A 24,292-nucleotide genomic window follows, 5' to 3' on the forward strand; every position below is an offset into this window, starting at 1 on the left:
CTCACTCATTTGTTCATCCATCTACTAAATATTTATTAGGCACCGTGGGTGTGCCAAAGAGTGTGTGCTAAGCTTTGGGAATGAAGGTGGATAAGATGCAGTCTCCATTTTCAAGACTCCCCTGATCCTAGGGCAAAACAGAGAAGCTAATCTACAACCCCATCCCCGTCATCATCAGCCCTTGAGGATGCACAGATTGCCACCTGCAAGGGCAACTGGAGGGGGGGGGAGGGAGCAAGAGCAACTGGAGGAGAGAGAAGAACTTCCCAGGTCAAGCTGCAAACAGAATCCAAGGACAAAGGAGACTCATTCAGGGAGGCAAAAGGTTAGGAGCATGGAAAAAGCAGAGAATTTCTGATGGAGGAAGCATCACGTGCAGGGGCACGAAGTCCCCAACACCACAGGCAGTGGTAGTCTTCAACTGTTTTTTCAAGAGTCTCTGGCAAAATGAGAGAAATGCAAGCACTGAGTGAAGTGTTCACATTTCATTTTAATCTCTTTATTCTAAGATCATCTCTTTGTCGTTGTTGTTGCTGAGGACTGAGCCCCAGGGCCTCACACATACCAAGTACATGCTATACCACTAAACTACACCCCAACCCCTCCTTTCTACCTTTTTTCTATTTTTTGATGTTTTTATATACAGAATGTTAACAATGTTAATATATAGTTATTAATTAAACAGTAGTATCTTATCATTTATTTACTTCCAAAATACAAATCATTAACACTGGCCATTTATACATTTATTTGACGATTTTCCCATTGATTAAATTCCTAAATTTCAAAAGTCTGAGTGTGATGCATTAACAGCCACCAGTGCTTTGTGTTATTGGGAGGCAGAATACGAACGGCAAATAAATATGCAATTGTTTACATAGGAGATTAAATTCAGCATGTAAGCAGGGACCCAATGATGAAGGGCTTTATTTATGTGTCTGGCTAAGAAATTTATATTTTATACCATAGATGAAAAGGAAGAGGGTGACCTTCAAAAGGGTGAGGAATTTGCAAGTATAATACAGGGCAACTTCACTTTTATTTCTCTGATGCTTCTTTGTAAATGCTGATACTGGCATTCACCCCACCTACCATGATCCTTAGGTACTTAAATCAAAATCAAGATGAGTGCATGAAATTCTCCATGAATTGTAGTGTCTTATTTCAAAGGTAAATGGTTAATATGAATAAGATCTTCCTCCTCCTCCTCTAAATACAAACAAACCAACTTTAAAAATTTCCCCTCCTGATTCCTTTTCCGGGGTCACTTTTGGTCAGGATACTTGGTCAAGAGGTTCCTAGTAATAGGACATAAGGCGATGGAAACAGAAAAAGACTTCCTAGGATCTTCTAATAGGTGAACAGCACATCTCTCCATAGACTATGATTTATATTTGTGATGGGACCACCTCCTAATAATCTGCTATGTGAATTTCGAAAATTTATTAGTCAAATACTAAAATTATCACATTTTTAGTTCACTAAGGATTCTCATTCACATTCTACAAAGAAGCCTGGCTTACATGCAACACTTGGCAATAGAACAATGCTTCCTTTGTGCAGGAACACATGCAGTTTTGAAATCCCCACAGTTGTCAGAAAAGGCATGTTTTATCGGTGCATCATCAATGTTGTGGAGAACTGGCTATGATTTTCAATTGCTACTGTTCTCATTGGTAAATATAAATTACTTTGTCATTACTGGATTAACCAAATGGCAAATTATATTTGCATTTGGTGTGCCAACCAAGTAAGGGCATTCGGAAATGAAAACAAAACAACAAATTTGTAAAAATATTTCATTATTTAAATTCCTAAAAAAACACCAGAGTAGTCATTATGATCAAGTTCAAAGCTTGACTCAACTAAATATACAATATTCTTTTTAATGCACAAATCTAAAAAATTTTACTCAGAAATTTTTATTAACAGGAAAAAAAAAAACTTAGTACTTGTGAGTTACTGGCCTAATCCTTGGGTGTAGAAATGAGTGTACACAGATAATATTTATGCTATAATTTTTGAACAACTTTAACTTGAGATTTATCTGTATTTATAGTCAAATATGAATCACCCATAAATCTGCTAATACAGTAATAGCTCAAGGTTAGCAAGCTCTGGAGGCAGGTTGAATTTGGATTCTAACTTTACTTCTCACTATACATAAGGATTAGGGGGAGTTGGGCATGGGGCACATGCTTGTAATCCCAGTAACTCGGGAGGCTGAGACAGGAGGACTGCAAGTTCGAAACCAGCCTCAGCAAAAGTAAGGCACTAAGCAACTCAGCAAGACTCTGTCCCGAAATAGAATAAAAAATAGGGCTAGGGATGTGGCTCAGTAGTCGAGTGCCCCTGAGTTCAAGCCCCAGCACCACCTCCCTGACTTGCCCCCAGAAAAAAAGAATTAGGAGGGCTGGGGTTGTGGCCGAGTGGTAAAGTGCTTGCCTAGCATGGTGAGGCACTGGGTTCAATTCTCAGTACCACATATAAATAAATAAACAAGGGTTCATCAGTAACTAAAATAACATTAAAAAAAAAAAAAAAAGAACTAGGGGATTTTTCATAGCCTCCCTAAGACTCTTGTTTTCTCAACTGGAAACTGAAATAAAATGATATTAAGATCACACACATAAATCTCTTTGCATGGAACCTGTAACATTTCTCAAAACTGGTTATTATTATTATTATTTATTTATTTTTTGAACGTAAAGTAAAAATAGGTATGAGAAAAAGATAAGTAAAGTCTGCACTAAAGCTACCAAGTAAATACACTTGAGTTATGCCAATAAAGAAAACAGGAAGAGCACAGAACAAATGTCGCAGGAGTTATTTTCACACAGAAACCATTGGGGATAGAAAATAGGATAATATCCAAGGGAGCTGAAAATGGGAAGCGAGAGGATTCTAGCCTGTGCCAGGGGGCCTGGGTAACCACTTGTCCACAAACGTCACTCTATTTCAGTGAAACTAGACAACCAAGCTAGATCCCTCCAATCTTCAACAATAAAAAATAATCATTGAAATGTATACTTAATTGCACCCCCATTGATGAGTTTATGCATGAGCTCCATTTGCCAATTTTTATGGTAAGTACTTCGACTTATCACATGGGTGTGGTTAATATCTAGAATATGCTAAGAATGTCTAAGGACGTGTTTGGCCATCAGGAAGGTGTCCTAGGCCATACATACCAACCAATCTGGTGTCAGATACCTGGCAGAAGCAGATATGCTCTACTTAAGCCTTGGTATTTGCTCATAATACAAATTTAGAGACCTCCCTTTTTTTAAATGTCTGCCTCCTGAAAAAATACTTTGGTTGTATTTGCTTCGTGTGTGTGTGTGTGGGTTTGAGTGTGTTGCCAGGCAAGGGGTACAATTGAAATTAATGCTTTGTGGTCCTTAATGAACTGAATCCATTGTCTGAGAGCAGTAACACAGGAAGGGGAAAGGAAGTCAGAAGGCTGTCTCTCCCATACATCCAGACCCCTGCTAGCTCGGTCCCACCAGCTGCACAAGCAGCTGTGCATTACGGGTCAGAACAGAGGGATTGCTACAGCCTTGCACTCATCCCTTTCCTCCTTGCTCACTACTAACAGCATCTACTGTAGATCGCTAACCATCAAAGAGCTCTCAAACACAGTTATCCCACACCATCAAAGTATGTCAACCAAAACAAGATGAGGAAGCCAGGCAGTATGTCTCCTAACACAGGTGTTTAACCACTCCTTGATTCTCACCATCCTGGGGACAGCTGAAAATTTTCACTCACGCAGCATCTGCAGGGAGGCTCACTTAAATACCATTCAACACAGCAGATAAAAAAGCTCCCAGGACATACTGAGAATCCCACCTAATAACCGGAAGAAAAATTTAAAGAAGATAATGAAATGATAATTGCTTCAACTGACAGAAGGAAACTCAATTCCAGCCCACATTCCATAACACAAAGATTACCTAGATAGTGTAGAATTGCCTGTCCACTCAGTTTTGAATAGCAGCACTTGAGACTCGAACCTCGCTTAGTGTGTATCTTCCTCCTCTTTTGTTAACTTTACAAAATCAATTGCTTATTCTGGAGGGTTTTCTGCTGAGTCTCTCAGATCTGCCCACTCTGTGCTATCTTCATTGTCTGCTGTTTAGAGTGGGCCCGTGGATTGACTGTCTCTTTATTTTTATTAATTATTGCTTTAATTGCACAAATTTTGGGGTGATAGAGTGACGATTCAATATACACATACAGTGTTTTATGATCAAATCAGGATACTTGATTTTTCCATCCCCTTAAACACTTTTTTATACTTTTGATTAACATGTAATATTGTACATATTTATGAGTACCCTGTGTTATTTCAATACATGTATACAATGTGTACTTAAATTTCCATCTCCTTATGATTACTTCGTGATTGTAGTCTTCAAGCTTCCCCCTTCTGGTTATTCATAAAATATGTCATAGGTTATTGTGAACTATAGTTACCCCACTGTGTTGTAGAATACTAGAATTTAGTATTTCTGTGTTTTGGTACCCATTATCCAACCTTTCTCTCTTTACCCTCTCCACACACCCTTCACAACTTCTAAGATACTACTCTATATTCAGATGAAGTTTCTTATTTACTTGTTTATTTTATTTATTTTGGTATTGGCATTTGAATCCAGGGACACTCTATCACTAAACTTCATCCCCAGTCTTTTCTGTCTTTTATTTTGAGACGGGGGTCTCACTAAGTTGCAGAGGCTAGCCTCAAACTTGTGATCCTCCTCCTTCAGCCTCCAACTCACTGGGTTTACAGCTGGGTGCATCACTGCACCTAGCTGGACTTTTAAAAAATATCCACATGTAAGAGAAACATGTGGCATTTGTCTCTGTGTCTTGATTTATTTCACTTAACATGTCCTCCAGTTCTATCCATTTTGCCATAAATGATAGGATATCAGTTTTTTATGGCTGAATAATATTTTGTCATATATATACACAACATTGTCTTTATCCATTCATCTGCTGATAAGCATCTAGGTTGGTTGCATACCTTACCATTGTGAATAGTGTAGCAATAAACATGAGCGAGCAGGTATCTTTTGGTATGCTGATTTCATCTCCTTTGTTTACATACCTAGAAGTGGGATAGCTGCATTATATGGCCGATCTGTTTTTAGGTATTTGAGAAACCTCCATACTGTTCTCCATGATGGCTGTTCTAATTTACATTCCCACCACTAGTGTATGAGAGTTCCCTTTTCTCCACATCCTCACTAGCATTTCTTAATTTTTTTGTCTTTTTGATAACTGCCATTCTAACAGGGGTGAGATATCTGATTGTGGTTTTGATTTGCATTTCCCTGACAGCAAATGAATGTAAGCACTTTTTCATAAATTTGTTGGCCATCTGAATTTCTTCTTTTTAGAGGCGTCTCTGAACTCACATACCAGCTTTCATGCCTGCCCCACCAATCTGCCCAACAACCACAGCTAGATCACACAGCTAATCACAATAACTATGTTACATCCATGCCCCAAAGCTCACACTTCTTGAGCTCCTATTGAGCTTCATCCCAATAGCCCAATATTTTCCTTCAATTCTCCCATATAACTGTGTTCAATTAACCATTCATCACTGACTCTCAACCAGAAACCATTTCCCATGTTCTCTCCCAAGGTCATAATATACCAGTGACCACTTCTCTTATCAATTCAAATCCACTGTCCCTCAGGATTACATTCAGCCATCTCTTCTACTCCCAAGTACCATTCCTTAGTTGTCTGATCACGGACTGTGATCACCTGGAGGCCACGGACCAGGCCTGACACTGTCTTTGAATTCTCCCTTGAAGCTATTATCATAGTAGGAGTTCAATAATGATTGAATCAAATGCTGGATAGAATTTAGACGATATCACTTACAAGTAAGAAGTTTTTGTTTTTGTCATTTTTCCCGACTCCTTACTCCTCCTCCTCCCCACCACCCACCACAGACCCATGTCTCACTAACAAAGACCTGGGTTTAGGCAGCCTATCTTGCTCTAAAGTAAGATTCATGCATCATTCCTACTGCTAGAGAAAATACAGCATAATCGCCAATTTTTTAAACTAGAGAAGTTTCCTCTCTCTTGAACAGAGCATCGACTTTGCCTCTTGCTTTCCATTCCCCCACAAAAATCTAAACTATTTTCCTTCCTTCCCTCCTGTGCTCCCTCCTAAAATAATGACATTTCCAGAAACCAGATTCATTCGATTTAAGCATCTCACAGTGAGCTGTGTTTCCTGTCAAACTGAGGACCTTATGGTCATGAAGGGCAAGCGGAGAATGCACAGCAGTAGACCGTGAAGCAGTGAGGGGAGCATGGACTTGAACAATACGGAAAAGATGAGAATAGTTAGAGCAAAGAAACAAACTCACAACACACACACACACACACACACACACACACACACGCAGGCAATGCTGAATGGTGAAAACTACAATTCTTCAAGTCAAGTGCACTATGCCCTGTTTCCATTCACATACTGACGTATCTGGATACTTATTATACAAACTGCAGATTTCCACCACAACTATCCAAACGGGATGCATCGTGGAAGGAAGTTAGGTGACTAGATTTAAAAGTATCCAGAAACAATATGCAGAGGGGAGGGGAGACTGGAAACCAGTAATCATCCAAAATCTCTTGATATGGGCCACATGAGACAGTGCTTAAAGAGTGAGCCCCGAGGTCACAGAATCCCAAATTTGAGTCCTGGCTCAGTCACACATGGTCTCTCTAAGCTTCACTTTCCTTTCTACATCAGTAACTTGCCCAAGGTCACAGAGCTAGAAACTGAGGAGGGGTAAAATTCAGTGGAAGAGAGAGAGAGAACAGAGAAGGAGAGAGAAATCCAGCATTGAAATTATTGAAGAAACTCTAAAGGCATGCTCATTAAAGAATACAAAAACATAAGGAGTAAATACTAGGAAAAAGAACAAATTATCATATTCATGAAACTATATAAATATACAAGTTCATATCTGAACAACTCAAGAGGACAAGCTGGAAAAAGATACACTAAGAAATTTAGCAAAGTAGTTGGCGGTAAATAAAAATGACTTTCCTCTATCTAAGTAATAATATCAGAAATAATGAAAATAATATACCAGTGGGTAAACAATGGAAACATAAAAATAGATAAAATACCTAAGACTAACCTCAGTAGTAATGAGTAGGATCCATGAGGGGAAAAACAACCTAAATACTTTGCTTAGGGAAATAAAATAAGGAATGCATATTCAAGTAAATGTATCTTATTCTTAGGAGATTTCAATTTTGTAATAATAATATATAAACTAATGCAATTCAAATTTTAAAATCATTTGAATCTTTTGAACTTAAAAAAAAATCTCAATTTTACCTGAGCAAAAAATATGACAGAACAGCAAAGAAAATTTTCACAAAGACATAGTGACTGGCCCTATCACATATTAAAATTTATTACAAAGCTACAGCAGCTGAAACATAGGGCTTTAGAATAGGATTAGTGAGAAGAACCCATGGAAGAAAAGCAGACCTTCCAAAACAGTCCCACATGCATAGGCTTCTATAGTGTGGACACACTTGGTATTTCGAACAGGGGTCAGTTGTTTTTGTGTTTGTAATAATATTAAAACACATGGCAGAAAGTATCAGTTCTCCAACTCACTCGGTTTTTTTAAAACATCACAGAAAGTTATCAAAAAGTTAAATCATAAAAAACTGGATGAAACTATCTTTGGCTACAGACATGAGGACACAAATAATCAAAAGTTATGAAAGAAAAAAACATGACATCTATTTACTGATAATTTTTAAATTCTTCATAGAAAAAAATTTAAAACATGAACATCTGCAAAGCCAAAAGACAAAATATTAGAAAAAATATTTGCAAAAGACATGACAGATAAGCTGTGTGTGTTACGTGACGTAAGGTATCTACTGACAGGTATGATCTGAGTGGGGAAGGACAGGGTGTTGCTAAAAAAATTTGCTACATGATGTTATTTTTATTTAATATATATGTTTTAGTTTTTATTAGTATATAACAATAGTAATTGTTTAGTAATTGCTATCTGGGGTATCTAATAAATTTCCCCAAAATTCAGCACTTAAAACAACCAGGACTTATGTTCTCAGGAATTCTGTGGGTCGAGAGCATTTCAGCTGAGTGGTTCCAGTTCAGGTCCTCTCATGGCACTGCAGTCGGGCCATTGGCAGGGCCACAGCTGGAAGACACTCTTCCCAGCTCACTTACATGGTTGGTGGCCTCAGTTCCTCACCGGCTGTTGACCACAGCCTCTGTTCCACCTGTGCCTTTCCACAGGCTGGCTGAGTGTCCTTTCAGCATGACAGAGTGAAAAAGGGAGCCCAGCATGAAGCCACAGTCTTGTCAAAACCTAATCTCAGAAGTGACATGCCATCACTTCAGCAGTAATCTATTCTTCTATTTCGAAGTGAGTCACTAAAAGCGGCCTACACTCAAAGGGAGAAGATGAAACAAGGGCATGAACACCAAGAGGTGAGGATCATTAGGGGCCCTCTCAAGGCTGTGCATCACTGTGCATAATGCACACACATGTGCATGCACACACACACACATACTGAGGATCCACATCCTTATAGATATAGATGTAGAAGCTCAAACACAGTAGGACGGTTAAACATTCCGTTTGTTTATGCCTCCTGTCCTGGCATACTTATAGTATTTAACCTCAAGTACTCCAGTTTGAATAATAAGCTATACTTTGAAAAGGAAAACATCTGGAAGGATACACATCAAAACATCAGCATTATTTATCTCTAGGAAATAACACTGAGGAGCCCTTTTTTATTTATTAATACCCTTGCATAAAGTTTTAAATTTTATAATAAGAATGCATTGTTTCATTTTAAAAATGCACATTGTATCTCTAGGTTATCTTTCTGAATAACTGAAAAGATTATCATATAGATTCCATTTCAGAACAGTGTTTAAAGCCAAGAGAAAAATCCCTGGGGATTTCAGCAATGGAGAGAAATGAAAGAACTTCCTTTTTGAGTAGCACAAAAAAAATGTCTATTTGGTTGATTGTTCCACTGCAGGTTCTCACAGTGGTGCAGGTTTTAGTTCCTCTGACCATAGCATGGTTGATGTCTTTTCTTGGCATCTATCTCATAGATATAAAGAGCAGGTCAGCACGTGGACCAGGATAGTCAGAGAGTTAGGTGAGCAAATGGATCCTAAAGCTAAGCCAAGGGGATGAATCAGAGATGTCAGGCAGACACCAAAAGGAAAGAGACGCCCTACCCGCGCCAGGTGGGCTCACTGCTTTCTTTGTAGGACCCTTGAGAAGTGGTTGCTAGAAACAACCCTGACATTAACAACAGTGAAACAGAGGGAAGTGCTAATTCCCCTTTCATAGACTGAAACTTTATCCTTAGAGATTCATTCTTTGTGTTAAGGTGTTGCACTGGAGTCGGGCGCAGTGGTACATGCCTGTAATCCCAGCAACTCAGGAGACTGAGGTAGGAGGCTCACAAGTTCATGGCCAGCCTCAGTAACTTACTGAGGCCCTAAACAACTCAGCAAGACCCTGTCTCAAAATTTTAAAGGGCTGGCATGTAGCTCAGTGGTAAAGCATCCCTGGGTTCAATCCCCAGTCCTTCCCCCCACCACAGACACACACACACAAAGAAGATGTTGCATTGGAAGAAAGCATCAGACTTCAACTGAAGCCTTGAATGTGAATACTGGTCCTTCTCTGAAGGTCTATCCAGGAAGGTAGTTTGAACACTCGAGAGCCAGACAGATCATTTACTGACAACATAACCCTAAGCAAGGTGCTCAAGTTCTCTGTGCTTCTGTTTCTCCAACAATGAAAGGACCATCATATAGGGCTGCTATGATGATGTAAGCACCCATAAAGTACTAAAAAGATGGGCTGAACACCTAGTAAGCATGCATTAGATGTTAGCTCCTACCACCACTGACCATCTAAATGGCCATAGGTAAATAATTATAGTCTGTTCTTTGTAAAATAAGGACAATAATGTCTTTCCCATTTTTGTATATTTGTTAAATGATAACACCACATAAAGTTCTTAAAACACTGCATGGCATATGGCAGACACAAAGTAATAACAACTATATTACTAAAAATATCATAGTGTTAAAAAATGAGCTGATCTTAAAGTCTAGGGTTAGACTGACTGATAACTGTGCATGAAAACATCTACAGTGCTTGCACATAATTGGTGCTTAGTAAATGTTAATTAAATCTGAACTTAATTTACCATGTCAAATCTCCATTTTAAAAGTTTAAAGAGAATTTTTGGATCATAAGTTTTAAATCTTCAAATCTGATACACTAGGAGCAATCTTCTGTCTTCTTTATTGGTTCTTTCCTTGTGTAACAGGATTTTCAGTGGGATTTTATGCTGGAATTATGGCTTCAGTCCAAAGCTGCTAGGGACCCCATATGAGTTGAAAGTGCTACTAGCTATGTGGCCAGCTGCTCAGCAGGACTTGTGGAGGGATCTAATTAGCAGCCCAGTTCCACCAACTCCACTACCCTCAACCCTAAACAACAGGACGGGATGACAGCTAACAAGGGGAACTGGGCTGAGGAGTGGAGGACCCCAGAGGATCAATGTTGGAGTTGCAAGGCTACAAGCGCATCGTTCCCCAGCTGGCTAGGAGACGTGTGGTCTGCTTCCAAGCTTCCGAGTAAGAAGAAAAGGAAACAGGAAGGACTCAGCAGTAAGAGAGAGACTGTAAATGATGAGGAGACAGTATAAGATATTCATGGTAAGCCCCTAAACAGGGGGTGGGGGTTCAGACACTTTGTTTATAATGGGAAACCTTGCCCTCCTGCTTGAGATGAAACTGAACTTGAGCATTTCCTATCTGGGGCCCACCAGGACCTTTAAGAAACAGTACACAATGACTGAGCTTTGTGAGGGTACAGAGCCTTATCCAGGGGGTAACTGCAACAAAACTTTCCCCTCTTATCTGGGAATTACAATCAGGGATCCACAATAAGGTCAATATATACTAAGTAGTCTATCTTTTCAAGTTCAGAAAACCACCCAATTTCAGGACTAGTCACCTTAACTAGTTTTCTAAGAGGTACCAAACTAGAGAACCAATCCCCCACTCTCAAGCTGAATCATTATGAGGAAAGACTGGGAGAAACAAGCAACCCTGGGAGTGGCAGGTTTTTATGGTGAGACTGTGGCCTTTCCACTGCCATGGAAAGAGAGGTAAGGGTTTTCCTTCCCCCAAGAAAGTCACACTAGGTCAAAGAGGCAGCAGGAAGAGTTGACCCGAGAAGCTGCAACCATGAATATTCACCTCCTCCTTTTTTTTTTTTTTTTTTCTTTTTTTTTTTTTTGGTACTGGGGATCAAACTCAGGGCCTTGTGCTTTCGAGGCAAGTACTCTACCAGCTGAGCTATCTCCCCAGCCCACCTCACCTCCTCCTTGTCCAGTCCGAAGTCACAGCTCCTAGAAGGGCATGGGGTGGGGCTCCACAGCAGAGGACACTCTTCACAGTTTCACTGCAAACCCTAGAGGCTCAGGGGAGCCTGAGTGGGCAGAGGTGAAAGACACAACAGGCTTCACTGAGCTTTAAAACAAACACAACTGAGCTAAATGCCAGAATGGAGCTGTCCCAATAATCAAGGTGAATAAAATTAATAAAATCTGGCCAAGTTGTTGAGAGACTCATTAGAGCCAGCTATGTGGGGGGGGGGGGGGGGGGCCCGAGAAGTAGATTGGAGGTGGCACAGTTACAGCAGTTACTAGGAAGAAATGAAATGACCTGCTGTTTTTACCCCAAACTAACACTCAGTTCAGAATTTACACGGTTCTTTGCCCGCCCTCCCTTTCCTTTCCTTTATTACCACAGGGTGGCTGATCAGGCTGAGAAGAGTTGCTTACAAAGTGTACAATCCCATCCAAGCCTGTCTGCCACTCAAGCTCTTTGATTCTACCAGTAATTGAGCTCTGCTTTCCCCCACGGGCTCATGTATCTTCCAGCAGAGTTTTAAAGTGCTTTCCTTCTCTAACATTTTACATGTTCTACAGGTTAGCAAGAGTCAGAAGACATTAGACCACTAAACTGGATGCAGAGTTCCTGCCTCACAATCTTGAGGCAGGCTTAACATCAAATGGGCCAGAGGAGCAACGTGGGCCCTTTCTGGACTATACCAAATACTCACATAAACGGCTAAGTTCTAAAAGTGAGGTTAACCCTGTATTTATTATTTCTTCCATTTAAAGAAAAAAAGTGAGAACAGGGTATGGTGGCGCAGTCTGTAATCTCCCAGTGAATTGGAGGTTTAGGCAAGAGGATCACAAGTTCAAGGTCAGTCTTGACTTGTTTCATTAAAAACTCATTTTATTAGAAAAATAAAAAGGACTGAAGATGGAGCCCAGTGGTAGAGTGTCCATGGGTCCAATCCCCAGTACTGCAAAAAACAAACAACAAAAAACAGCTGCAACTGGAGAACATGTAACATGTGCTGGGTCTTTGTATGTTCTATGGGGAGGAGGCCCATGTCCTCCCAGCTGAATACCTACTGAATACCTGCCAGTGCCTGGCACATAGAAAGCACTGAACACATATTTGCTGAACAAAAGAATGAAGGAAGGAGTGAATCTGCAAATTGGCAGTGCGTCTTATATAACCTTAACATTAGGCAATAAACAAAACAATCCTTCAGAGTATTCAGCTGACTACTGGGATTTTGGACAATCTCATTTTCGTTCATCCAACAAATACTTATTAACACTCTTGTATTCAGTCAACTTCTCATCATCGTGACAAACACTCAAGAAAAACAACCCAGAAGAAGAAAGACTGATTTTTGACTTACGGTTTCAGCCCATGGTTGACTGGTTGCACTGCTCTGGACCAGCAGAAGGCAGAGGGTGAGGCAAGGAGATGCTCAGATCATGGCAGTCAGGAAAGTGGGCCAGGCAGAAAATACAGCCTTCCTGGCATGCCCCAGTGACCTGCTTCCTCAACTAGTCCTATGGGCTCCAAAAAATCCATTCCAATTATTAATCCATCAAATGCATTAATCCACTGATGAGGTCAGAGTTCTCATGATCCCATCAACATCCCCTAAAAGCCACATCTCTGAATACTGCCGCATTGGAGACTGAGCCTTCAGCACATGAGAATTTGGGGAACACTTCATATCCAAACCCTAGCAACTGTGCTGAGGACAGACAAAGATATATAAGACTTGATTTCTGGTCCCCAAACACCAGAGACAACATAGATAGCCATTTCACACAGGCACAAAAGAGCAGGTCACAGGATAGCAATGGCAGGGGCCAATGGCATCACAGTCACCAACCCACAACCTCCAAATGCTGACCCAATTAAATAACATAATGGGATTTTGTCCTTTTAGCCCACCCTCACCCTCCACCAGGTGGACAAGACCTGCTCCAGATTCATGCCTAAGACCTCTAATTAATAGGAGAATGACTCTGAAAATTACAGTCACCAAATACAATGCTTCTGCTTCAAGACGTTTTTCTTTTCCTTGAAATCTCAACCTTATCATAAAGTAAAAGTTCATTTTCCTTTTCAAATACTGTTTTATTTAATTGCTTAAGTCCTAGAAAAATGACCATTGCTTTCTAAATGGTGATGGAACCATACCAACTATCAGCAGCACTGTAATAAAGGACAAACATGAAGGGTGCAGGGATGAGCACCACTGCCCTGCGGGAGTTCCCATAGCAGGTCTCCATGATGCTCCCCGAAGGGACTCTGCCAGGGAGCACCTCCAGTCATGGGAACCTTTCTCAGCTGCTCTGACCTCTTGAAAATTCACCTAAGGGGAGTTTTATCATCTCATGTTAGCAATCACTATGGGTTTGCTACTTATGCAATCCCAAATCCAGAACAACAAAGACAGTTATAAGAACTGATGGTTCAGGGCTGGGGTTGTGGTTCAGTGGTAGAACACTCGTCAAGCATGCCTGAGGCCCTCGGTTCCATCCTCAGCACCACACAAAATAAAATAAAGGTATTGTGTCACCTACACCTAAAAAATACATTTAAAAAAACTGATGGTTTGATGAAAATAAAATTGTCAAGAAACTAGTTATAAATATTAATACTAAGAAAATAAACTGGTGAGTATTAAAGATACACACAAAGGAATGTTCATCACAACATTATTTATAAAAGTGAGAAACTATGACAATATAAATATCCAAAAACAGTGATTCGAATTTCATCTGTCCTCACAATAAACAATCTTACAGTCATTAAAAAGCGAAGATGTAGTGAATATTAACAACAAATCCCACCATTATGTTCAACTAAAATGCACCAATAAGAAATATGGGGGGATGATGATGTCCATCTACAGACAGTTATAAAAAAAAAAAAAGTAATGTACTGTCAAATTCATAATAGTTTTATTTAAACACACACAGGCATTGAACGTCTGCAAGAATTATACCAAAATATTAATGACATTCGTTAAATATCAATTACCTTTAAAAAAAAAGCTTCTTTACCACTGAAATGCCCATTATGAGAAAGCAAACCTCTTTAAAGGGTCTTTTTATTTTTCTACGCTCAGCCATTAACCACATATACAGAGGTATCTTTAAAGGGAAAAAACTAATATGCAAATTTGTCAGTAGCATGAATAATCTTTTTCAGAAAGTAATCTGTTCCATATGGTAACGTGTTGCCAAAAAAAACCTCACAATAATTATTTTTCCAAAATAAAAATTATAAAGCTATTTTATCACAATTCAAAATGATATGAGAAAATGCTAGCAACGTAATTTTGAGTGAATAAAACAGAATATAAAGCTATATCTCCAAAATGCACACAATTTAGTAATACATGCAAATAAATACACATAAGAGATAGTGTTTACAATGAGAACTTCTGACAGGATTATGGGCGGGTTCCTTTCCTTTTTTAGTGCATTTTAAATTTTTCCATACTAAATAGGTATTATTCCCCAAATCAGACAAATCATATTATAATTTTTTTAAATGAACACTGGGACATAAAATCATGTATATATTTATTATGCCAATAATTGAATCAAGCGCTTGTGTTCAAAGTATACTATTATGAGCACCTAGAGTCTCTAGCAGCGTGCTTTTTACTTAAACCCTGAAAAATGGAAGGTGTGTGGCTCTGAATCATTTCAGCTTCCTCCTGGCACCTAATTAAAGGAGTGACAGCCCTTATGGTCTTCACTGCTTCCCTCTCATGCAATGCTACAGCTAGAAAGGCAGTTCAACAGAAAGGGAAAACAATTCATCGCTCCAAAACTAGTTAATTATCCAAAGCACACAAACTATAACCCTTGGAACCCCACGTTACTCAATTTCTGATTGATTTAATTAATGTGGTTGGAATAGACCGGATCTTATAACGTCGGGAACCCCATCTAATATCCATCACTGTGTCCCCAGCACCCACTGGCATAGAGTGAGCATTAGGAAATGTGACTGAATGAATGCATGGCCAGGTGGTTACTAGGCTCTGCTGTCTTCCTTAAAATCCTGCAGGCTACATTACAACGCCCGTGGTACTCACACTGTGGAAGAGGAGGGTATGTCATGAGGTCATGTTTCATTGTCAGATATTCCTTTACTGACAGTACAGTATAGGCACAGAATGTTTCCCAAGACACAGCTTTTCTCCTCATATGGATTAATAATTAGCAATTAGTAAGACCTAATCCTCCCAAGTTAACTATGGACACTCACAACTAAGGCTCAGAAAGGCCAAAAAGTTGTTCCAGGTCACCAATAAATGAAAGAACCAGGATCAGAACCTGATTCTCTGGAGCCCAAAAATGGAGTCTCTTTTCAGGTAGGAATAAGTTCCCTGTCATCCCACCCAGTCAGATGAGGATGTCTTTAGTTTCTATGTATCTTCATCACAAACCCATAAAGTGAGTTAGCATATTATACTCATTTTTCAGATAATAAAGCAAAGGTACACAGGGGTTGAATAACTTGCCCATGGTCACTCAGCTCCCAATAGAGTCAAATTATAAAGAAAATTTACAATTATTCTTTTTACTATAAACCTACCAACTCTATTATGAGAGACTCTGTTAATGATATACAGTCAGCATTATTTCCAAGATGATTCACAACTTTTTCAAAAGATAAATAGGCCACATACTCTAACATAAATAATTATTCAACTGATCCAACCATTTTCCTAAAACACTCCTCTCTTAAATGAAGACTAATAGGCTCTCAAGTTCAAAAAAAATTAAAAACCCACTGCAATATTTCAATTGAGTATTGACTATATTGTACAAACCAAAGGTATTTTAGCCAACCTCAAGTACAAGTCACAAGACAAACTAAAAGTGAATCTAAATATTTAGGAGTTATAACTAAACCAAAAACAGATATAATATGTTTTATCCTCCTCTCTGGACAAATATACCTGCATGATAATCTCTTAAATGCCAGATTCAAATTTAGACCTCTCGAACTCAGGAAGTCTGGTACTGGGACCTGGGGGACACAGGAAAGCCTGTGCAACATGTGGACCCCACACCCCATATCCAGGTTCCCTGCATAGCCTCTCCTCCCTTGAAGAACATCCCTTGACCATTTCTTGGGTAGAAGACTGCACTCCAGAGGGGCAAGTCATCCTTAGAGAGAAGGATGAGAAATGCACCCCCAGAGGCAGATAGGTTGTGGAAGTGGGCTTGGGTCATTTTGGGGCAGGTAATTCCAGTGTCCAGAAAGGTCCCCTGGGTACCACTGAGAAGTGTTGAGACTCAGGAAGATCTGGAGAGCCCCCCAAAGTATAAGGCACAGAGCCTGGAGTACGCTTGCCAAGGCTTAAGGAAAGGGCCCTGACAGAACCTTAAACACCTGTCACATAAATCTTCAATGGAGGCAGCTGTTCAGAGCCAATATTCTAAAATCTATCCTCTTAATACCCCTCCCTAACTGAGACCTGTACCAAGCACAATTCATTCACTGTTCTTCCGGGGCGTGGGGGGGGTTCCACTCCCACATAGACACCTTCTATCTCTAGTCAAAGCATTTATAGTGTGCAGTTTACAAACGGAGCTATAAACTGCATGTATTGTCAGCGGTTTTAAGTTCTGTCAACTAAATTGGTTTTGTTACTCTAGAGTAGTGATTCTAGACCAGAGGCAATTTTGGTCCCTGAGGGAAATTTCACTAGGTCTGAAGATGTGTTGTCAAGAATCATTTAGTGGACAGGGATTTTATAACTTACAAGAACAATCTCTAATGTACAGGACAGCCTACCACAACAAAGAATAGCCAGCCCAGAATGTCAGTAGTGCTGGGATGAGGGATCTGCTGAAGAGGAAGAGCTCTTTTCCTCCTCTGGTCTCTCACACTGCCACGCACAGTGTTGGATACACAGCAGGTCCTCCTTACATATCTGTTCACCGACCATCTGGTTCCATGCCTTTCTAGAACTTTCATTCACACGATAACTAAACTGAGTATGCCAGGAACGACATGAGCCTACAGATAAGCACAGAGGAATGAGATGCAGTCCCTGTGCTAGCAGAAGCTGGCTTACAATTTAGCAGGAAGAGACACAAATAAACTGGTACTTTAAATGCAGCATATCTAGCACCTGCCAATACTAGATATTGGATATTTTTCTATTTGTTGTCTGACCACTCTCTCATTATCCAGTAAATTACAAGCAAGCAAAAATTTTGTTACATTCACTACTACAGTCCCAGAATCTTCTACAGTAAGAGTGGTAGACACACAGTTGTTGTACTTTTGCATAAAAGAAAGAAATACAAAAATATGCACATGGCATAAATAAAGAGAAGCTTCTAAGAAGGGAGGAGAAAGTTCATGTGAATAGTGTACTAGTCGTATGCCAGAAACAGCTCTAAGCATTTTCAATGTGTTACCTAATATAATTCTTATAGCAATCCAACAAGAAGCCACCCATCACAGGACATGAGGAAATGGACACTGAAGACCAACTTGCTCAAGAACCCAAAAAGTAGTAGAATAAAGATTTGAGGACAGGGTTGGGGCTGTAGCTCAATGGTGGAGCGCTTGCCTAGCACATGTGAAGCACTGGGTTCGATCCTCAGCACCACATATAAATAAATGAATAAAGGTACTGTGTCCATCCACAACTAAAAATATTAAAAAATATATATTTGAGGACAGATAACTTTGGACCTTTGCTCTCATCCACCATGAAGCACCGTCAAGAGATGAGCAGAAACTGGCTAGGTAAAGGGCAGGAAGAAGTGGCTTCAGAGTAAGGTATTTCAGGAAGAGGAAATGAGCAAAACCAAGAAAGCCTGGCCTGTTTCAGGAATTATAATGAGTCTAATATTACTAAAGTTTAAAAAGGAAAACTGATGAAAGATGACATTGGAGAAATGAGGGCCAGATCATAAATGATATGTGGCCAGATCATAAATGATACGTGCAACAATGCCTCATTTATCCAAGATTATCAGGGAACAAACATGAGGTTTAAACCCAACTCCATCACTTGGTTCACGGATATATGAACTTCCACATCCTCATGGATGTGTAACAAGGAACATACCACAAACCTACTTTGTAGCATTGCTCTGGGGACAAAAGAAAGCATATATAAATGATTAGAACTAATTCTGGCACATTTTATGTCCAATAAATGTTACTGATAGATTTGTGCTTATCTTGATTATTGACGAAATTTTTTCCACATTTGTAAATCTGCAACATAATCATAGCTAATTTTCCTAGACATCAAAGCATATTAAATTGTCTTTTTTCTAATCTATTGTTTCAAAATAAACTCCACGAATCTTTAACTTACAACCACCAAACTTACATCCACATACACAAAAAGCCGCACCTAACTTTCACGCCCTATGCCCCTAATGCCCTTCTTTTGTCACCAGGGCAGCTGTGACAACATCTGAAGCTTTTAACATGCATGGATTGAAAATAGGGACTAAAAAGAAGCCACATGAAGGTAAAACTGCTTAGAGTAGTATTTTTTGAGAATTTGGAAAAGGAAAGAGGACATGAGGCTTTGAGTCACAGTTACCAACCATTGAGTTAACAAAATTTTAAAAACAACCATTTTCCCGAATTATCCCTGATTTCCTATCCCCAGATCTTCTGGTAATAATAATGTGCTATCCCCTGACAGCTGACACTCAGTACCCCCTGGGTAGTTGAATGGTAGTCCATTTCTAATCAGCCATGACTTTAATACATTCAGAGACTGGGACCTGGACCTGGTTTCCTCTCACCTCCCAGCCTACCTTTCTACCAAGGTTTCTGGGCTGGAAATATAGCTCAGTTAGTAGAGTGCTTGCCTGTCAAGCACAAGTCCCTGGGTTCAATCCCCAGAACTGCAAAAAATAAAAATTAAAAAAACAAAATACCAAGGTTTCCATGGGTGACCTGATAACTTTCCAGAAAGGTAATGTGCCAGCACTTCCAAACCTCTTTGCCTTCACCATTGCTGTTCTCTCTGCCTGGAACACCCTTTCACCCTCATCTCTGACAATCATCCTTCAAGGCTTAGGACAAACACCACCTCCTCTCTGAACTCTCTCATTTCCCCTCCCTGGAGAACTATGAACTTGCCCAGTACCTGGCTCACATTTCTATGATCGCCCTATATCACACAGAGATGTGACAAGCAACACTCTAGGTGCTTTCTGTATGCCCTCGAGTGGCTTTACTACAAACCCCACTTTATAAATGGCAAATCCACACTCTGAGAGAGCTGAACTCACCAATGATCATACAACTAGAAAGGGACACAGCCAGAAATTCAACCATGATCTGACAGTTCCCTAAGTGTTTCACTCTGCCAGGTTGTCTCCCTTTGATGGCCCTATTTCCACTTGGTTAAATATATAACCAACCCCATATATGGGATTATAGTAAATCCCATGGGACTATAGTAAGTCTTTTGGTGGCAGGGACTAGGGCATGTCTGTCTTTATAAATGTGAACAATACCCTTTCAAACAAAGTTCTCATGGAGATTAATGTGACAATACATATAAGCACTTACAGTGCCAGGCAGATAGTAAATGCCTAACAATTCATGGGTTTCACTGTTGCCATTGTTGCTACCATGTCTGATGCCAAGAACAAAGCCTTGCAAATAAACTGAGCTGAGGTTCCTTTCTGAGGAGGAGAAATAAGTAAGGATATAATGGGATAAGAAAATGCTGCTTTGATTTGGCATTTCCCACTCTACTTGAGGACTCAATCTGAAGCAACAAGAGATTTTTGTTTTGCTTTAGGGTTAACTAATTACTTAATCTTTCTATCATCATGTGGATATCAGGGAAACTTCCTATTTAGTTCCAAACCCTTACGGCTTTGTGACTTTCTTGCCATCATCTCCTATGCAGTCTGCCAAGGTTCCCATCTGAGAAGTCAATACACAGGTTCTGGGCTAGGAGAAGAAGAAAATCACAAAAGTAAAAGGAAGTGCAAATGGCAAAATGAAATCTGAAGGGGCTAGGGTGTAGCCTGGGGGAGAGCACTTGTCTAGCATGTGTGAGACTCTGGGTTCAATCCCCAGCACTGCAAAAAAAATTATAAAATTAAATCTGAAATCCTGGTGAAAACACTCTCTTTTGTCTTCATAACATTGAGCAACACTTCAAATCACATGTGTGTTTATTTGTTTTTGTCAGTCAGCCCCTAATAAGAGGTAAGCTCATTTAGTGTGGGCAGTCTCCCATCCCACATACTCCTACTCTCCTGGCCTAACACATACATAGTATGTTCTAGTCATTCACATTGTTCTAATGACTGCAAATACTTCTGTGTGTGTATATATGTATATATATACATATGTATACATACACATGACATCACTGCATGATTTATAAATAAATGTTCATCTATCTCCACACATACTCATTGTATGTTTGTTTACATATATTTCTATTTGTGCAGATGTTTCAAACTAAAGAAATAAAGATATTCATTTGCCAAAGTTGTGACTTCTTAACATCATAAAGGTTTCTGGCTGACCTGTGTGATACTTAATAGATATATACTACTACCCATATGCTAATAATTCAGCTGTTTAAAAGAATGAATCTCACTAAATGTGCAAAGTAAAAAAAAAAAATGTTGAACTTAACAAACATGAGACTTATCTTTCAAAACTCCTTGCCTCTTAATTAACTTAATTGATATGACTAGGGAGGTATGGACCAAAAAAAGTTTCTTTATAAATTCTATAGGTGAAATACGAATTCTTATGGGATGGCCAGATGTCCTTATTTAGGTTGTAACATACACAGGAAATTTTAATGATTATGAAAACAACCATTTTCGGGGTACACGATGTACTGGACACTAGGCATCAGTTTTTTATTTTATTTTATTTTATTTAAACTTTATGACAACCCTGCAAGACAGATGTTATTATCCCTATTTTATACATAATAAAACTAAGACTCAGAGAGAATAACTTGCTAAAGATATTCTGCCGTTTATCTGGTCCTGGCACAGGCAATGCACAAATTCAGTATTCTAACCAGAAGCTCAGACTCTTTTCAATAGGCAATAGTGTCTCTTTCACAGTTTTACAGACACTAATTTTGAGAGATGTGTTTTTAGGCAGTTTTTATAGTATTGAATTTTAATAAGTAATTCTCTGCACCTAGAAACCAGACTAAATGACAGTTAAACACTGACACTTATACTCCAGGCTACAGACGGCAAGGATCAAATGTGTCTCAGCAACCATCAGTCTGTATTTATCAGAATAGGAAGCATTTTCCACTTAATTGTGTCCTCTAAAAAGAAGTCTATTCTCAAACAGAGCTTCTTTATTTCTCCTTCTATATATAAAGAAAATGGGCCCTTTCATTGCAAGCCAATGGGAAGTTCTTAACTCATTTCGTATATTTGAAATGAAAGTACTTTCTGTCTTCAGAGAAAAGAATTGCTAGGTGCTATGCCTTTTGCCTACTTTTCAGTCCAACAATCAATAATGTGAAGGCAAGAGAAAATTAACCCTGATGTACTTTTAAGAAGAGTGGGGTTTTTTTTTTTTTTTAACTTAATGATGGTACAGTTACAAAAGGACGGGGGTCTTCCCTCCCATTTAAAGGAAAACTCAGCTGCCTTCTTCTGGAAGAAATAGCTTCATCTCTTTGACCTTTCCTGGAGCAGGCCTAAGACAGAGATGGAAAACATATATTGCATAAGATTTTTTTAGATGTATAGATGCTTCTGGACATTTGAAAGTAATGCAGGGGAAAATGTTTACATTGGCTCTCACCTGCCCCTGCGCTGAGTAGAACCATCCTCTGAAGAGCAGAGGAAAGCCCTCCTCACTCAGACCCGCACAATCAGAAGAGCCAACTGCAGTATCTTCAGTCCTAGGGACTGAAGGGGAAAGGGGACCCTCCCAGTGATTGAAGCAGTATGTTCCCTCAGTGTGCTGGGGGAGACAGAAGCAGTCAACTCTGTCTTTTCTTTCATCTAACTAGCTACATCATCCCTGCTGCCAGGAACTTATTTTCAGAGCCTTACACTAAAATTCCCCCAAAGGAGGAGAAACTATCAGCACACAGAGTGCTGATTTCCAACCTGGTTTAGTGTTTTGTTTTCTGATTTCAAGTCCCTATCTAAAGTACATCTCCCATCTTCCAGAAGTGTCCACATGGCTAAGCCAAGAAAAAGAGCTGGGAGCTTTGAAGCTTTAAAGTGCTGAAAATGTCAGCACTCACTCTTCAAAGATAATGACCTTGGGTAAGAAACTCATCTTTCCAAAGAATCAGTTTGTGATACCCATAGGAAGTGAAGATACCTATTATTTAGAAAGTTGTTGAGATTTCAATATAAAAATTGCACAGCTCCGGTTCTTAGTAGAAGGTCAGCAAGTGCTCTCTATTTTCTGTGGGCACACTGCACAAAGAAGGGGGAACCTGGATGGCTGTCCATATTTTCACTTGCCCAAGGTATGCCCAACACTTCACAATGATGATTTATACATAGAATTACTCACCTAACCTTGGGAAGACACCTCTTACCTGTTTCTAGTTCACTTTAGCTTCAAATATCTTGAGAGCCCAAGAAATAAATTCTTATTAAGTACAAAGGACTAAGTTATCCTGGGTTGTCCTTCCCATCAGTTATGGGCAAATTGTTACAATTTAGTCTTGGCAAAGCAGGTGTCTGCACCTCTCTTGGGGAAAGGGGTGGGGAAGAGACCCTACCTAGTCTCCAAGTCAGGAACAGCACAAAGGGGAGTGGAACAAGAAAGACTGGATGAAAGGGAAGCCTCTGCGAGATGGTTCTTGCCGGGGACCCTGTCCTCAGTGCACCGGGAGGAAAGGACGCTAGACGGGAGGAGCCCCAAGGGCAGGAGTACCTGAAGACTCTGGCTGCTGTCTGGTTCCTCCTCCACGCTGTGCCCTGTTGCAGCACCCCCTGCACGATCTCCTTCTCGTTGGGCAGCCGGTAGACTGGAAAGATGTAGAGCCAACAGAGGACCACAACGCAGAGGGCACTGGCTCCCACCGGCAGCCGGGTACGCGGGAACTTCCACGCCAGTATGGCCATGGCCCCTCTGGACGTGTGTCGCCGGGCCTGCCCGCAGGGGTTCATTGCAGCCCCGAAGTCCTGGGAATGGGGGCCGGCGCCTCAGTATAACGTTAGGCACAGTGGCAGCGGAGGGTGCCCCCACCGCCGGCCCCCCATGCACATACACCTTTCGCTTTCTTGCTTGCACAGGCACGCACACTGCTTCGGCCCCCACGGCCCCAAAGGTCAGCACAAGGGTTTTTGATAATGCAACTTTTTCCAGTATTTCTTTCTACGGGATGTGGCCGGCAGACAAGTCACGAGCTACAGTCATGGTCGTTTCCCCTGCAGAAGGCGGGCGCTGGGGGTCTCCAAGAACAGAGAGAGCGCGGCGGCCAGTCGCTCCTACCGGTTCTATAGCATCACCGTCGCCCTCTGCAAGGGCCCGGGAAAAGGCGCGGCTCGCTCTCAGACATTTGGCTCGCGGCGTCCCCTTCTAAGTGATGCTCCTTCGCCCTTCGCAGCCTCTCCCCGCCTCCTGCGCTGCTGCGCCGCCAGGCACCCCCCCCCCCACCCCCCCCCCCCAGCCAGACGCGCTCTCCGTGCCGCGCCAAGTCCTTGGAAATTTCCACCTCGGCCCGGGACCGCTATCCTGCCCCTGGTTCCTTGGCCTCACCCGCCAGGACCCTCGTTCCCCACCCCTCCCGGAGAAGAAAAGAACTCGGTCTCATCAGTTAATTCAGCGCGCGCCG

General features: G+C 40.6%; 1 protein-coding gene across 1 annotated transcript in view; it reads right to left on the reverse strand.

Moving 5' to 3' along the window:
• Positions 1-24,051, reverse strand: part of St8sia1 (ST8 alpha-N-acetyl-neuraminide alpha-2,8-sialyltransferase 1) — a 126,339-nt gene extending 102,288 nt beyond the window's left edge. Inside the window, 1 exon segment of the mRNA XM_047551318.1 lies at positions 23,389-24,051. Within this exon segment, the coding sequence (XP_047407274.1) occupies positions 23,389-23,624 (236 nt within the window). The 5' untranslated portion in view covers positions 23,625-24,051.
• Positions 24,052-24,292: the final 241 nt, after the last annotated feature.

This window comes from Sciurus carolinensis, chromosome 4 (assembly GCF_902686445.1).
Source record: "Sciurus carolinensis chromosome 4, mSciCar1.2, whole genome shotgun sequence".
In the NCBI taxonomy this organism is placed as follows: Eukaryota; Metazoa; Chordata; class Mammalia; order Rodentia; family Sciuridae; genus Sciurus; species Sciurus carolinensis.